Consider the following 17,249-nt stretch of genomic DNA (forward strand, 5'->3'; position numbering starts at 1 on the left):
TGTAAAACCATGATTTTGGTGGATTGTGGGTCGGAGTAATCATTCATCAGGAAGCCAACAATAAAGAACAGCAGCTGCACACTTTTATGGCATCTAACTTGTGTTTGGTTTTACACATTTGTTAACAGGTCTGCATTAATTAAAAATTTGGATCATTTGATTGATGTACATGTTAGCAAAGTAAGATTATTTGAGTTGTTTTTAAGAGTTTCTGGATTGTTTGAATACAAAGTTATCACATTAATCACATTATGCCTATCAGAAGGATATTTATTTTCAGAGTTCACAACAAATCATGAATCAAGTGCATCAGAAAAAAGGCTTTTGTTCCAGGCGGCATCAGTTATTTTCTGTCAGGTTTCATGGGCCACTGATTGAACTATTCATTAAAGTGATTTAAATGGGATGCAAAATTTAAATGAATTCCTCGTTTACTGAGCGGCTTTAGGCTTTTCTGAGTTCTTCTGTGGTGTTAAGCGGGGACCCCCACCCCAGCCCACCCCGCTTCCTCTCCTCACATCTTCATTGTCAGCAGATGGTTTTTTTGGGCTCCAGTAGTCAGCCAGTGGCCGAATCGGCTGATCCATTTTCCCTTTATGTGCTACTTCATTAGATCCCACACCACACCTTCCACACAATGCTCACACAAATAGTTGATCAAGAGATGAGAAGGGAGTTATTGATTGTCCTGCTAAATGTGCATGCAAATACTTGGAGTTAATGCATAACAAGCTGGCAACCCCAGTACAGAAATTACTATATTTTGAAACTGTTAATTTGCATAGTGAATTTCCCTGTGGGGAAGGGGGTTAATTAGGTCTATTTCCATGCAGTTTGTGCCAAGACAGCCAAGGAAAAGAAACGGTGGGCTAAAGAAACAGGAAAGAGGGAGAAAAAAGGGGGACGGAGAAGGCTCTGAGTCGCTGATAAAAATTAAAATGTTATTTTAGATTCTATCGTGCTTTTTTGGCATAAAAACACACTTTAGAAAAAGGTGATAAGTTATTTTTAATTGAAATAGATTAAGAAGTGACACTCATCTTTAAATATACTCTCAACTTTGACAAACTCATATTCCAAAGGCTTAAGGTTTAATCTTAAGAACAAGAGATGTGAATTAAAAAAGAAACTTCCCAATTTGCATCTCCTCCCAGTGCTCTGTTAGAGGAACAATTATGCTCATAATTAAAACTGAATGAAGGGAAAGTGCTAAATGCACAAGTGAGGAAATAGGTTCTTTCCATTTCATGTTACAAAAATGATTTGTGTAAAAATTAATAAATAAATACATCAATACATCAAGTCCCTTCACTTTTAATTGGAACTGCATCTATTTTCCAGGTTAAAATCTGCACAAAGCGTGCAGCACGATCAAAACCATCTCCCACCAATTAATTTAGATTAGACTCTTAATTATCAACCAATCGACTAAATAATGACTGACTTCATTTCAGCTAGTTAAAAATTAACTGGCAAGCAGTAATTGAGTAATTAATTCTCCACTGCTTCACCTTAGTTTGCTAATTAAAAAATAAACATGACCTGGTTCTTCCTCTCAAGAGGCAGATTGAGGGTTTGGTGGCTCAAAAGAGATTTTCATTATGTATGTTGTGACCTACATGGTCAGAGGTTCATCTTTATCCACACAAGCCATGTTTAAATAAATAGATACATAACCCTAAGTCTTATTTTGCAGGTAGGCTTCCTCTGAAAGTTGTTTCTGTGTTTTGTCAACCAGTAATGCTAACTGGCCACTTTATTCTGCCTGACTAGTTTTTGGAAGATTAAAGTGATGCTAACATTATATACAAACACACACATTCCAACCTGACCATTAAACATGGCTATTTATTCCCTTAAACTGTGGTTATTAAAAGAGGAAGACCAATTTAAATTTAGTTGGGAAACTTGTTTGCTGTTTGGTTGCCACAGACATAACTTTCCCTCACTGAGGTAGCTGTGGTACGTGTCTACTATTTAAGAGGTGGAGGGTGTTTAAAATAGCAGGATAGATATGAAAATGTTTGGAGACCAAATTTAGTCATCAGTACCAGGTTGAAGGAATAGAGGTCAGCATCCAAAATTCATTCAGTAAAGTTCCATAAATGTAAATTAAACAAATGCAACTTTGTTGCTACATCATGGGCTGTTGGAAATATTGTTAATTTTAAAAGATAAAATAAAATATTCTTAGATCCAGGTTTTTACTGGGAAAGCTGTATCCCTTTAGATATTGTTGTGAATAATTTTCACTTATATCTCCAAATGGTTTGTAGTTTTGTCTGATGTGGCCTAAGTTACCCAATTACCGTCTTCCCTTACTAAACATATCCAATCCATTCTTTACTTTATCCTGACTTGTCTCTGCACACACACAGACTGAATGCAAAACATACTGTAATGTATTACTTATACCACTTATCTTTGAGGTTAGATGATGGAGCTTAGAATAGTGTCAAAGCAAAGTCAAACAAGTTCCAGCACATTTCGAGCTGGAAAGTGAGGTTTGTTCTCTCACTATATTTGCTTAATAATACAATTCATAACAATGGTTACACTGTATTTTACAAATAGGAACACATACACACACACACACACACACACACACACACACACACACACACACACACGGTTTAGTGCACAGATGAATTGAGCTGCAGTTAGTTTCAGTTGGCTGTTAAATATTGCCACCAAATGTACATAGACTAAAAGGGTTGATAAGGTTATTATATCCACCAAAGTAGTGGTGGCGGTAATGTTTTTGTTGGCAATTGTCTGTCTGTCTGTCTGTTTGAACTTTAAATAAAAACTAGTGGACAGATATTTTAGGATTTTTTTTTTCTTTTTTTGAGAATGACTCTTGATCTAACTTGGATTCCATTAAATGTTTGGAAGGATCCAAGAGCAAGCAAGAGAGCCAAATTCAGATATAAACATGCCATAAACAACCCAAATAGAGCCAAGATACTGGATTCATTAAAAGCAAATCTTGGGATCTAATTGTGTATACATACAAAATGAATGTAGGGCATAATGTGGGGTGGAAATTACAATATGGACAGAAAGGAGCCGTTTGTTGGAGGTATGCACATTCAAGGTGCTTTTCCAGTTTCCATTAAAACAGTGTGCCATTCGTCATGACTTTGTGGATAGTAAGGAGGAAATGTTTTAAGACATTCTAGCACTTCTTTTACTGCGGTATATCGTCATATGCGTAAGTACAGCTGAATTCACAACACAGACATTGTCTTTGAGGTTACTGTTCTTGAATGGTGTTGTGTAAAACTTTTGGGGAATTTACCTGTTATTGTGTAGTTGACCGTTTACATGCAGTAGTTCATATTCCTTCAGCCACATTATATTAGTATGTTAATCCAGTTTTGAGAGCTTTGATTTTTTACTATTTAGATTGAATTAACATGTTTAAACCATAGACTGTATATAAAAACAATCGAATGTTGGACTGAATAACAACGGTTTTGTTTTTATGTCATTTAAACTCTGAAGCAGGGCTGACCCTGCTTTTACTTTATATAACATATTTTATAAGACACATTTAAATAAAAATGCTAAGAAACAGAAGATGACAACAGCTTTTACAACAACATTGTATGACTTTGTTGGGATTCATTCGGTTTCCTGAATTTTTAGCAGCTATTTGAAATTTCCTTTGGGAACTCAGGAAATCTGACTCCTCAGTACAAATGTAATACACCCTTAGCTTTCAGCTTACTGCAGATGTTTCTGCAAATTCAGCCCTGTGGCTTGAGAGTAAATTGTGACAGACAATATGGTTGGCTGAGTAATGCCTGTTATAATGTGTCAGAAAATGGCATTTCATGACAAATAAATACAAGTAAATACTTTAGCTACATTTGTTTGCAAAGTTTGAAACAGAATTGTTTTTAAGATATAACTCACATATATGTAAGATTTATTAATAAGGTTTTTTAAAGTAAATTCTTCAGTGAAATTAAACATTTATTCATCTTTAGAAAGATTGATACAGTTTATTCAAGAACTCACAAATTTAAGGATACACAGAAATTGTGTTTAAGGAGTTGCTGCTAGGCTTATTTTATTTAGAACATCTTAGTTTGTTTTATGAACATAGCTTGTTTAAGACCTTGGGTTACAGACTGTAAAGGCCTGAGCCATTTTTAGGGGCCAAAATCAGACACTTCAATGGTGCCTGTGTATGTCAGACTGCCAGTTTTTATATTATAATTAAAAGGGAGAAAGGATAAAAGAAGTGACTTTCAATCTGACACTGTTGAAGGGCATGTGCTCACTTCAGTGCCAGTTCTACGATTAGCAGTTTCATTATCCTAATATTGGAAAAGGTCAAGAACAATGACCGGGGAAGTGATAATTCTTGGGAACGTACATGAATCATTTATGTTTGCATTGCCAATTCAACCACTTATTAGGAAAAAGTATAAAGTAATATTTTTATTTAGAAAAAAGTGCACACTTTTACAACAGTGTTGCTTTAATTATTTCTTAAGCATTTTACACAGTTGTCATCTAGTCACAACAGTTTGCATAACTTTTAGACCCATTTCATGTAAAAGTTCTCTCAATGGCAACATGTTAAAAGTTTTTATTGCATTTTCTGTCTATTTCAAACCCAACTGTGGGATTTGGTAATTTGGCCTTTGATTAGACCAACCCTGCACACACACATCTTTGTTTTGAACCATTGGATTGAGAATTGCTATGTCATCATTATGTTTTGGGAAGACAGTTTCTTGATGTGAAGAACTGAAAATGAAGTTAATCAACCAAAGCTGCCATTTCAACTGATTCAGTGAAGAACCCTCAAACCAGAATATCTCCCCCACCATGCTTCAGAACTGTCATGAGATTTTCCTCTGAAAGCCATTTTTGTCCAGCATCAAACATGCCTGCTGTCAAAACCAAAGAACTGTCTTTGTCTTATTGTTCCCTACGCATTATTTCAAACTCTTTGGGTCAGATATATAAAACTGTTTAATGACTTAAACTGTGTACACACTTCTTTTTACTGAAATTATGAAGCTGTGCAAGTATTTGATTCTCCTTTAAGTGTCAGCCACTGTGAAATGTGAATTAAGCGCTAACTACAAAATATATTTTTATGAATAATTAATCATATACATATAAAAAACATATTTTGCACCACAATTAACCCTTTATAGGGGACTCAGTGAAATACCTTGAAATTAGAAAATTTAACCCAAAATTATCCTTCTGACATGTATCAAGACCTCTATTCTGTTGTCACATAAAAAAAATAGTTTCGTGCTGAATATGAAAGAAAACAAAGTGATCAAAATTGTCACTTGCCCCAAAAAGGGTTAAATATACATGATAGTTAAAATAACAAAGAAGAAACTAAATTTTTGCTGGATGTGAAATGCAGATAATCAAATGAGTGTGTTTTAAAATCAGAATGACCTTTAAACATTTCTTCTCCTAAAATCTCATTAGCAGGGTCTTCCAGCATCACCAGAGCAGCCATCCTTACACATGACCGTTATGTATGGCTGAAGACATTAGTAGTGCTGACAATTAAAAATGGCTGTACTTTAAAGATTAAGCTTAAGAAACAAAATCAGAAATTAAAACTCTTCTTCTGCTTTTTGTTCAAAACATCACACTTAAAATGATAGTAAATCACATGAATGCTGAAAAAGGCCTTTAATGACTATTTGTTTGTGTTTAAGACAAGATACACACGTATTATGTGTGTTTTGGACTCTATAAAAACTGTAACTTTTGTCTAACCTGTTGATTAAATTGTGCCACTTTTGTCTAAAAAAAAAAGAAATATCAATCTGTTATTAAAGCACAGATTATGCACAGGCACACCCTCCATGGAGGTCAAATTTGTGTAACCTTTCCATAAGTGTCAACTCTGTTTCGACATCTACATGTGTCAGAGTTATTTGCAGATTAAATAAATACGTTTTAAAAATGCTGAAGACTTCACTGCAGTCTTGTATTATAAATCTATAATACTAGCGGATGATTTTCAGTACGAATTAACTATTCAGCTAAAATAATTTGCAGATATTTTTTTAACCTTTGCAAAGGTTACAGGCATTCTTGCTCTTTTAAAAGCATCAGAGAGCTTTTTTTTTTTTTTTTTTTTTTAAAGTTTGATGACAGTGCAGACTTCAGCAGACCAAAACACATACATATGTAGATTTCAGCTTTAAAGCGAGTCATTGGTTTGTCATGTGAAATGTTTGATTGAATATCATTGATTTAAAAAGTGAGATATTTTACTCCATTTTATGCTTCAAAGTTTATTTTGCTGATTAATTTAGCTTTTTAAAATCTGATTTTTGTTGTAATTTGAGTAGTCTTTCTTAATAGGATCATATAAAGGCTACATTTATACTAGAATATATTAAAAAAGACACTATTTTCTTATTTGAATTTAATGGTCTGATACCACTTAGTCATCAACTTATAACAGCACTGATGTTTATTTTGAAATCCCATTCAACTTGGAATCTCTGGTTCCTTTTTAGACATAATCATTAATGTTTTTTAGGTGTTGTTCCTCAAGCTACCTCAAATCTTCAATGACATAGCTTTGAGATGGGTCACCTCAGGAGCACATTGTTGTTTTGGTTTTATCTCTTCCTCCCCGAGTGGGGCTGTCTACACAGAGATGAGAAAGGGGAGGAGGGCTGGAGGCAAGGCAGGCTGAACCCTAGCCTGTGCGCAAGTCGCCCATCTTATTATCAAGTTAATTAAAGCTAGCATCTGACAATGTCGCTCGTGCCCAGCAAAAAGGAGGAGGAAGGAAGAAAAGCGAATTTAAATGCTGAGGTCTCTCAGGACCTCATGTCAAGGGCTGCTTTTCATTCAGCACTGCATGTGTTTGGCTCACAGAGCCACTGGGAAAGTGGAGGGAGGGGTTGCTTTCTTTTCTTTTATTTAAAAAAATAAATATATATATATATATTGAAGCTTTTATAAGCAAATGACAAGGAGGCGTTGGAGTTTGATGTTCAGAAATGGCAACAACAAAATAAATATACATCAGAGAAAGAAATAAAGAAGGAAGGAAAGAAAGAAGGAAACAGAGAGAGATAGAGAAGGCAGACATGAAAAGCACCACTCAAGTCGTTCAAAGTTGCTCTAAGATTGGGTTTATAACAGCCAGACGACCAGCCAACATTAAAGAGTCCATTTAAAAACGAGACATTGAAATGCAGAGAGCCTGCTCATGTGTGGACTCAGGGTCAAGTAACGAAGGGATTATATGGTTCTCCATAATAATATTAATTAAACAATTTACATGCTAATAAGGTAACAATTATCGGAGCTTCTGGTGAAAGATTCAGGTTATTACAACACACCAATCCCAGGGCTACGGGTCATAGGCAGAACAGCAGAGAGAAATCTCAACTCAAATTAACATTCTGTCAGCTCCAGAAATTGGATAAATAAAGTTGAATTAATTCACAGTAATGGAAGAAGGAGGAGGGGGGGTGCACTTATTCAACCAGCTCTGATTACCATTCAGTATTCACCAGCACGAGGGTGGTTCTCTGTCAAGAAATTTAACACAAAATGAAGCGGTCACTGCCTCGGGCAAGATTTGGCCCCTGCGACACCGTTTACAATTTATATGTATAATCTTTCTCTCTCTCCTTCTCTCCATCACTTCCCCAAAGATGTCCACCTGGACACTCGGTTGCTCCTGGCCTCTGCTATGATTGTGAAGCTCTAAACCTTTCATTTTCCATTTTCCAATGTGCACTTCAATTTGAGCACCATTTCCCCCCACAATAGACCAGACCCTTCACGTGATAGGATAACTTCAAATTTTAATTGCAGCAATCTCCTATTTTTAAAAATCCACCAGTTGTACACAAGAGGACTGCTCTAAATGCTCTACATGTTCTGCTCACTTTGACTGAATTGGCCCTTTGGTCATTAGAAAAGACTTTGTTAATGTTATTAATGACGTTCTACACTTTTGGCTTTGTATTTTAGCAGCTTTTGCTGTTGGCTGGTCCACTGTATAAAATCAGTCTATCTATACTTTTGATAAACTGAAGTGTCAATGTTCACAACATCCAAAAGTGTATTTCACTTCAGTAAAGCAGTAAGTTTTCCTTCCTCTGCCACTTTGAGGGTAACCATTTTTTGTTCTAAGTGAATTGGCTTGCTTTGAACTTCATTAAGACAAATTGAAACTATTTTACTTTTCATTCGACTCCACCATCTATGTTTTTTTTTTTTTGTTTTTTTTTTTTTTGTTTGTCACCCAAAGCCTAAAAAAGTTTACACTATTTCCATCCATCTAAACAATGCTTTGTGCTTAGACCTATGCTTATATGAAACAAAATGAGAAACTCTTACACCAGCTTTTATACTTTTACACCATGGTGGTTGTTTTTCCTGTCTATTTGTTTTGCTTTTGTTATGACTCAGTGTTGTGCACAGCTCTTTGAGCAACTCTAAAACATTTCACAGCTCAAATCTGACACAGCCACAATAATAAAGCCCTTTTAGAGCTGTTTTAGAGCTGTTGTTGATTCTGTGGCCCTGATTTTTCATTTTAATAACTACTTACTTGAAAGTTTTTGCCCTTTATTTATTTATTTAATATATGATGTAACTGTTGTAGTCTAATCCTGTGGATGTTCTGTGGTGTATATATGATGTTGTTGTGTGACAATATGTTGCCTTAGTAAGCCAGTTCTTGTGGTTAAAATTCTACAGTAAGTTTTAATGTCATTGTCAATCAAAGGTTATAAATACAAACCAGGATGACACAAAAAAAATAATGAATGTGGTCTTCAATGCTGCAAATCCAGATGTTTGTAAAAGTTTGAATCTCTTTTCACAATTGGTTTTAAAATCTGCTTGTAATGTAAGTCAAAATTGTACTTTTTTCCTAATTCCAGCACATTTATTACGAAGACATGATACCTAAAATGAAATGGTCACCATCTTTATGGTTTTGCATTCATCTAAATGAAACAAAGTGTTTCTCATGTTTATTTCCTTAATCTTCAGCAGCCAAGAAATAAAAAAAAACTTAAACTCTTGATTCCAACAACAAAGGCGTCTTGACTTTTAACAACAGGAACCGATGAAGTCCACTGGTTCTCTTAGCAAACCAAGGTGACTGCAACTCGGTACGATGCTGCTTTGAATGATCATCTGTATCATGAAACAAACACTGCTCTCCACTGGTTCCCAACATCACTTGGGAACAACTGGTCACTGAACAGTTCGATGTGTTTGAAAATGATGTGCAGTCTACACACTGTATGACATTCTCAGTTTAACATGCATGGGAGAATTTAAACCATTTTAAACTGCCAGAGTCACCAAAACACAGTAACCAAATTTCTCTTTGAAGAATCATGTTAATAATCTCTGTTTCGGACTTCCGTTGAATGTTCGCATCAGTACAAGGACCAATGAAGCAGCTCTGGTAAAACAGTCCATTCTAAATAGACTGCTAAATAGATCAGGCGTATACGTTATCATCAAGCAAAGGTCAAGATTTACCTCAGGCCCAGAAAAGCTACCAAGGACTTTGATCAAATGTCAACTAAATGAATGATTGAATATTACATTCTTACAAGATAAAATATTCCTCAAAAAAACATAACACAGATTAAAGAACGAAAAGCTTACCGGTAATTGATTAACAGATTATGGAGCCCCCTTAATCACCAAGATAGCGAAAAGAGTGCTGCTCAACAGTGCAGAAAAGTAAACGACACAATAAAAACAAAGGAATCAATGGGGGGTGCAGAGCCACAAGCACTAATTTTACTATACAAATTAAAAATATGGTTACAGAGGTGTTCAAAGTTGGTCGTCAAGGGCCGCTTTCCAGCAGGTTTTTGATGTATCCCTGTTTCATCACACTTGGCTTCCATGTTAAGGATCCAACAGCCTGGCGTTCAGCACAATGACGGACTCTTTTGAGTCAGGTGTTGAATGCATGGTGTTTGACAGTAAAGAAATCTGCAAGACCTGCAATAGATTTCTTGAAGTAAGACCAGTCTACAGTTATCATTTAAAGCAGTTGCTCACAGAGGCAAAGTTTGAGAGGTGGCCAGTGCCATCCTAGCCCCTTCTAAAATCTGGAAGCCCCAGGTGCCACCTCAGGTGACTGACAGGTCACTGGAGCGAACAAAAACGTCTTTCCAGACATGATTACACCGGTTTGAAGTAACTTTTCCCAATTCACCATTGATTAAAAAGATAGTGTTCAAAATGTATTACTTTTGAAAATCATTATTAATACTAATTAAAAACTCATCTAAACTTATAGTACTAATCTAAAGTATTAAAGAGTGATGTGTGAAACTCAACTTTTAAATAAGTGATTTCTAGATATTTTACAATTCCATAACCACTGGACATGCTTTGTCATGAATCAAAAGATTTTAGAGTGTTTTTCTTGTCAAGTCACTTAATTTTGTACAAAGTTAAAAAAAATGCATTTATTTTTTCTTCATCTTATTTAAAGAAAGTTTCGTGGCTATAATAAGCCACTCATTTATTGTGATTTATGTTTGCAAGAAACTGATCACTGAGCCAAGTTTCACTGTAACACTGCTGCGAGCTGAAAACGCAGAAAAGGGTTTCTGTGTTCGGGTGGGAGTGATGGTGTGGAAAGAGGCTTGTAGTTTAAAATATGATGTGACAGCTCAGGAAGGGAGGGGGGATGTATGACACTGTTATTGGATCAATCTGCCCCTGAACGTCCCTGTAAAACACTTATTTTCATGAAGCAGCAGCACCTGCTGGAAAGATAGAGAGACCCATTCCCTGGACCTGCTGTAAAGTAACTTTTTTTCTTTAGCAGTTGTGGTTTTTATTCAGTAGAATTTCATGGAGCTGGTTTTTCCAGTTACTTGGATCATTTCCAGGTGCCAGTTTAGCCTTGTCCTCATTGTTTTGACAGGTCTGAATTAAAGGACCGCCCCAGGTAATTAGCGAGTGATCCAGAAGAGTTAAAAAAGAGAAATATCTCTCTCTTTCTCTCTCTCTCTCTTTCTCTCTTTCTTACTCCATTAAGATGGTCTCTGACGTCACACGGCGATTAACGTTTCCTATTGGTCCCGCGAGCAGACGGGGGAGTCCTAATGAGCTGGCTCGCGGCGAGAAAGAGCAGGGTTATCATCTCGACTGGATCGTAAACGTGAAGTGTCTCCCAAAGCCAGGTACCACCGTTTCACTTCAGACCCCAACGTGGCCACGGGAGAAGCCGTCTGCCTGGTTCACCTCTCTCCTCCGCTTCCGCACCTCCTTCTTCTGTTCCCAGCCGCCGCTTCTCCCTCCGCTCCCTGACTTTTTTGACTGCATGTTCAGCCACACCGCCTCCCTCTGTATCTTCACTTCGGCCCCGCCGCAGTCCCGGCGAGCATGGACAGTCGGGTTCTCGAGCATCCTCACGCCCAGTTCGGAGGCTCCTTGGGCGGGCTGGTGGGTTTCCCGTACCCACTCGGCCCCCATCATCATCACCATCACCAGCACGTATACGAGCTCACAAGCGGACACCAGCTGCAGTCCGCGGCCGCCGTCCCTTTCTCTATAGACGGATTACTAAACGGCTCCTGCTCGGCCTCGGTGGTCAGCTCCAGTCCGCTGCTCTCGTCCGATGGTCAGCAGTTCAAACTTTCAGGTAGGCCTGGCTCTTTTTGAGCCATATTTCATCAACCATAAACACAGGTGGGAGAGAATAAGGCCAACAAGAAGGGTATTGAATATGCTTTCATATAACTGCTTTAAAACCACAGAGGCACTTGAAATGAAAGTTTTAAGTAGTCTAAAAGAACAGACAACACAGGGAAGAATAAGTTTAGGGCTCAGGGACAAAAGAATGCATGAATGAATAAAAAAAGGCTCAGTTTTTATGTATTTACCATCAAATTTCATACTGCAGGCTTTTAAAAATCTTGTCAAGGCTGTTAAATCAGATGCCCTGCAGGCCTGATCAGGGCTTAAAACTGGTCTGGTCGGAAATCTTCCAAATAACAATCAGTTAATTAGCCTGCAGCCTAGTCGCTAAGTGTGTGTTCGGGTCTTTTTTTTATTATTATTATTTTTATTTTATACATGATTTATATCTGGCATAAAATTTAAAACACACTAAATCAAACAGGTCACTAAATTGGTTTAAATTTCCAAAAGCTACTTTTGTGCCACGAATCGAAAGAAGAGCTCTATATGTCTCTCTCTCTCTCTCTCTCTCTCTCACGCACACACGTTTCCTCTTTCTCTCTCTCTCTCTCTCTCTTTTACACACACATTAACTCTCAAACATATACACACACTTGTGCACACACACACACACACACACACACACACACACACACGTCTACAGATTCCGGCGACCCTGATAAGGACAGTCCCGGTTGCAAACGAAGACGAACTAGGACGAATTTCACTGGGTGGCAGCTGGAGGAGCTGGAGAAGGCTTTCAACGAGAGTCACTATCCGGATGTGTTCATGCGGGAGGCGCTCGCGCTCAGGCTTGACCTCGTCGAGTCAAGAGTTCAGGTAAAGACGAGCAAATACATTACACATATTGAGATACGTCACTTTTCAAGGTTGGCGTTTTACATTGGTAGATATCAGCCGTACTGGGGTTTTGGTTTTGTTTTCTATTGTTTGTTTTTTTTCTGAATATTTTTTCCATTAACAGCCACCTTCACAGTCTTGTGATGATGTGATGGCCCCACGAAGGCCAGGCCAATTTTGAGATGACTTGCCAATAATCAAAGCACAGAAAAAAAGGCCCCTTTTGAATTATACATGAAGGCAACCTATTGATTTATGAGTTAATTAAAAATAATAATGGTAAAAACCAACGGATAGAAATGAGAAATGAAAATGAGATGTTTTAAACGTGGGTTATGTTTTTTTTATTTTTTTATTTATTTATTTTTTTTTTACTTTTTGTGCATCAGTACTATCAAATGTTATATTTTGATCAGAATTCTACTGTAGCATTTTTTTTTTATTTTAGAAAATTATGTTTTATTGGTTTAATAAATCTTTACATTTTCTAAATACACTAATATTACCACTGCAATATAAAATATACATTTAGTACTACTTTTACTTGTAGTTTTACTGCTATTATTACCAGCAGCAATGATAGTAATGACTTCCTATAAGAATTTTGTGTTTTCTGTAATTATTTCGTATTAATAGCATAATTTAGGTATCTTTTCAGATAAAATATAATAATATTAATAATGATAATATAATAATAATAATAATAATAATAATAATAATAATAATTTGAAAAAGATATATTAATTTGTTTTAATGATGTAATTCTGATTGTTATATCTTATGGACACATACAATTCACTTGCTCGATGGTAAAGCGGGACAGAAACAGAGCTTGCCGTTGCAGTGTGTTGTTTGGGGATTTGGTTCCTAAACCTCAGATTATTGTTCCCTCAAGCAGCTTAACACTCCTTTATCACCAGGTTTGCCAGAGAAAGATAGAACCAACATTAACAATTCATAATAAGCACCATTGTAACACATGATGTTGGTCCCCCATTCTTATTATGCAATGTTCTCAGATCCTGCTTGTGCATGCTAAACTCCTGGTGCTATCAGCACCAAACAGGCGGCTGTTAGAGCGCCCAGAGGCCAGGCAGCGAGAGCTCCAAGGCAGGAGAAGCTCCCTGTCTTGGTTCGATGAGGAGAGGGGTACTGCTCTGCTCCACGCCCCATATGAATGATCAGACAGCTGGGTGTGGAAGAATATGGACTGCCAGGATATAGCTGCTTTAGCTGTGGAACAATTAAACGTAATTTGTAGAGGTCCACATTACACCAACTCATTGTTAATTAATACCAGCACATCTGTGCATCCGCCGGTCCTCGGCTGTGACCTATTAACCTTGTCTAATCTTAAGGTGTTAAAAATCTGCAAAGACCCAGGGAGACAGTAATCAGTCATTTGAGATGTTTCAGGGTTTTATGGTATTTATGTAGATTTTTACACAATCAGTTTTTTTCTTTACCACTTTATCAGTTTATTTAGACAGATTTGAAGTCTGTTGTTGTCAGACTCAGTTGAGCCTTAGCTTGAATTACTGCATAGTTGTTTGTGTTTGTCAGGGTCAGATAAATACACCTTTAATCTGCATATTTCTGACTTACACAAACAAAAGGTAACCATTTCTTCAGGTATTTATTATTATTATTATTATTATTATTATTATTATTATTATTATTATTATTATCATTATTATTATTATTATTATCATTATTATTATTGTGCAACAGTTTATTTAAGTTAAAAAGAAACTTTATTTACAAAATCATTATATGTAATCATCATCCCAACTGTTGCACTAATAATGGCAGTTTTACTTAATGATTTGAAATAACAAAAAAAAAAAAAAAAAAAAAAAAAATCAGGGAGAATTTACCAAAATATCTTTGGTTTAGAAAGCATGCACATTAAAGGAAGAATAAAAACAAATCTTTGTTATTTCAGCTAAATGTCAACAACTGTCAATAAGATATCATAAATGTGAGGTGTAATCAGCAAAGACCAATGCCGACTTGTTGCTTTTTCATCACATCCTGCTGTTTGACAGATGTTGTCAAAACCAGAGCAGAGTTCTCAAGCAAAATTAACTTGATGTTTGTAAAGATCTTCACATATATATATATATATATTTATGTGTGTACATGTGCATAGGTGTGGTTCCAAAACAGACGAGCTAAATGGAGAAAAAAGGAGAACACAAAGAAAGGGCCCGGCCGACCCGCTCACAATTCCCACCCGACTACGTGCAGCGGTGAGCCCATGGACCCCGAGGAGATTGCACGAAGGGAGCGCGAACGGGCAGAGAAGAAGAAACGGAAACAGGAGAGGAAGCTGCTGAAGTCACAGAACAAACTTCTCGCAGGTGAAAGCTTCCACACACCTGGGGGCTCAGAGAGCGACAGCGGGGTGTCGCAGTTCACTGACAGCGAGCCGCAGCCCACCAACGTTAATGGGACTATTCACATCGAACTGCCAGCAACGAAAGGTGCAGGGGAACTCCAAACTAATTCCAGCTGTGACCAAACGCAACATAACTTCAGTCACCTACAAAACCAAAGAACTACAGAAGAACCAGAGCAGGTATCTCCAGGCAGCACGCACAGTTCTAGTCCTGCAGGTCAGAGGTCCTCTACCCTGCAGAAACGAAACCCTTTCAGCGTGGAGAGCCTCCTCTCTGACACAATGCCTCGACGGAAATCGCACCTGGACTTCCCTTCACTGCCCAATCAGAGAACACTGGTGGGTAAAGGTCATTTCCTGCTTTACCCCATTACCCATCAGCCTTTGGGCTTTTTAGTGCCCCAAACAGCCCTGAAGGCTGCACCATGTCAGGACAGCATTACCAGACTTAGTCAGGGACAAAGGTGTGTGCTAACTGAGGGAAGCCCAGCTTCCTCTGACCTCTCTAGCTTTGGCAGCAACACCAACCCTTTGAACCCTTTGAACTCGGATCATATGGAGCTTAACATACAGCATCACCACAAACATGTGAGCAACAGAGTAGAGGGAAGCAACGTGGAGGAGTGTGGTGGCGACTGCAGCAATGCAAACCTCCCTGTTTCTCCTCCACCACACAATATGACTCAGACAGCTTTGACCAGGCTGAGTTCCACACAGTCCGGTGACACGCACGAGGAGAAGAGTCTCAAAGTTCAAACAGAGGCTGTGACCAATGGCTGCCAGTCTGCTGAGCTGTGTGCAAAAGAAAAGGGTGCAAGAGAGGAGCGAGCATCTCCAGATCTCTCCGAGTGTCTCAAGACAAACACAGACTGTCAAGAAACACCCGGAACAGATGGAGAGGATCTCGATATGGACTAACACTTTCAAGGAGCAAACATAAACAAAGGACTAGGAACAACCCTCAGACTATTCAAACATTCCCAAAGCTCTGCTGAGTGAAGCATATCAGGAATCAGGAGGCTTAATCCTCATCTATTTTTTAATCAGAAGGTGTGATGAATCCACATGGCTCCTCAAAGCTGTGGTTGCCCCAATAATCAGGCTTTAGGCCAACTCTGAACCTGTAGACACCTTTTAGACGCAGGTCTCTGTTTCTTTCCTTCCCTTTTTTTCTTTTCTTTTCAGTGAACAACTTGTAATAAAAACCTAGGCTACAATAAACAACCTACTCACAACATAAATCCTCAGATATTGTAAAAAAAAAATCAGAAAGTGATATTTATATGTTAACATTTTGATAAATAAAGTTATTGTTTAAATTGAATCCCTGTATCCAGGCCATATTGATGGGCAAAGCGGGGGAAGAAAGGGGATGGCTGCTGTGTGGCGTGAGCCTTGGATCATGGCGGATGGAGTTTTGTCATGTTACAGCAGATAAATCCCCCTTTTCTCTCTGTGTAGCGAGCCAGAGCTGGGGCTCAAGTCCGTCTGGCTGTTTGTATTTATTGCTTTAACAAATTTATTCATTTGAAAGGCCGAGCTGGAATGAGGTTAGTGGCCGTGGGCTATAGGACCCCGCGTCTCCTGCTGAGTTTTGATATGAAAGTAATTATTTTCCCACTGGCTGCCGCGGGTCTCGAGGCAGTCCCCCCCCCCCCCCTCCTTTCAGCCCAAAGGGTTATTAGACATTACCGATTTCTAGTGATATGGAATCACATAAACTTCCTACAATAATAGAATTAGCATGAAAGGCAGGGGTGTCAAATTGAAATGGGAAAATAATAGCCGCGCCAGCTGCACCAGCAATGTGTGTTTGCGCGCAACTCCTGTGCGTGAGTGCGCATAGTCCATTGAGCGCGTGGAGAAGGAGGAGGATAAGATGGTAGATTCGTGGGGCGGAATTTTCATGAGCTGCCGCGGCTGTCAGACGGCCCTTGTAGTCGGCTATATTAAGATAGATGTTCGATGATATCCCTCATTGTTCTGTCGCTTATATTGATGTTGCTGTGTTATCGCCCTATTGATCATGTGTCGCACATAATAGGACAGGCGCGCTCCCGCCTGCCTGCGCCTTTTTACAAAAGCGCCTGGGCCCCTCGTCATTTGTTCTAATAGGACTGGAAGTCCCTCGGGGGGGGAGACAGATAAAGATATAGGAGGAGAATGAGGATGCGAGTGATATGCTGGGCATATATTAATATACTTTTTGACCAGTTGTTGTCTGAAGTCAAAGAAAAACGAAAAAGAAAAGTGCAAGAAAGTTAAAAAGAAAAAAAAGCTTCGTGTTTAG

General features: G+C 38.1%; 1 protein-coding gene across 1 annotated transcript; it reads left to right on the plus strand.

Moving 5' to 3' along the window:
- Nucleotides 1-11,400: 11,400 nt before the first annotated feature.
- Nucleotides 11,401-15,877, plus strand: LOC306774569 (homeobox protein unc-4 homolog; the record flags this gene model as incomplete). The annotated part of the gene is made up of 3 exons (XM_079264661.1): nt 11,401-11,659; nt 12,362-12,537; nt 14,711-15,877. 3 exons carry the CDS (start codon nt 11,401-11,403, stop codon nt 15,875-15,877), a joined length of 1,602 nt encoding a protein of 533 aa, XP_079120787.1.
- Nucleotides 15,878-17,249: the final 1,372 nt, after the last annotated feature.

This window comes from Telmatherina bonti, assembly GCF_933228915.1.
Source record: "Telmatherina bonti genome assembly, chromosome: 3".
Classification (NCBI taxonomy): Eukaryota; Metazoa; Chordata; class Actinopteri; order Atheriniformes; family Telmatherinidae; genus Telmatherina; species Telmatherina bonti.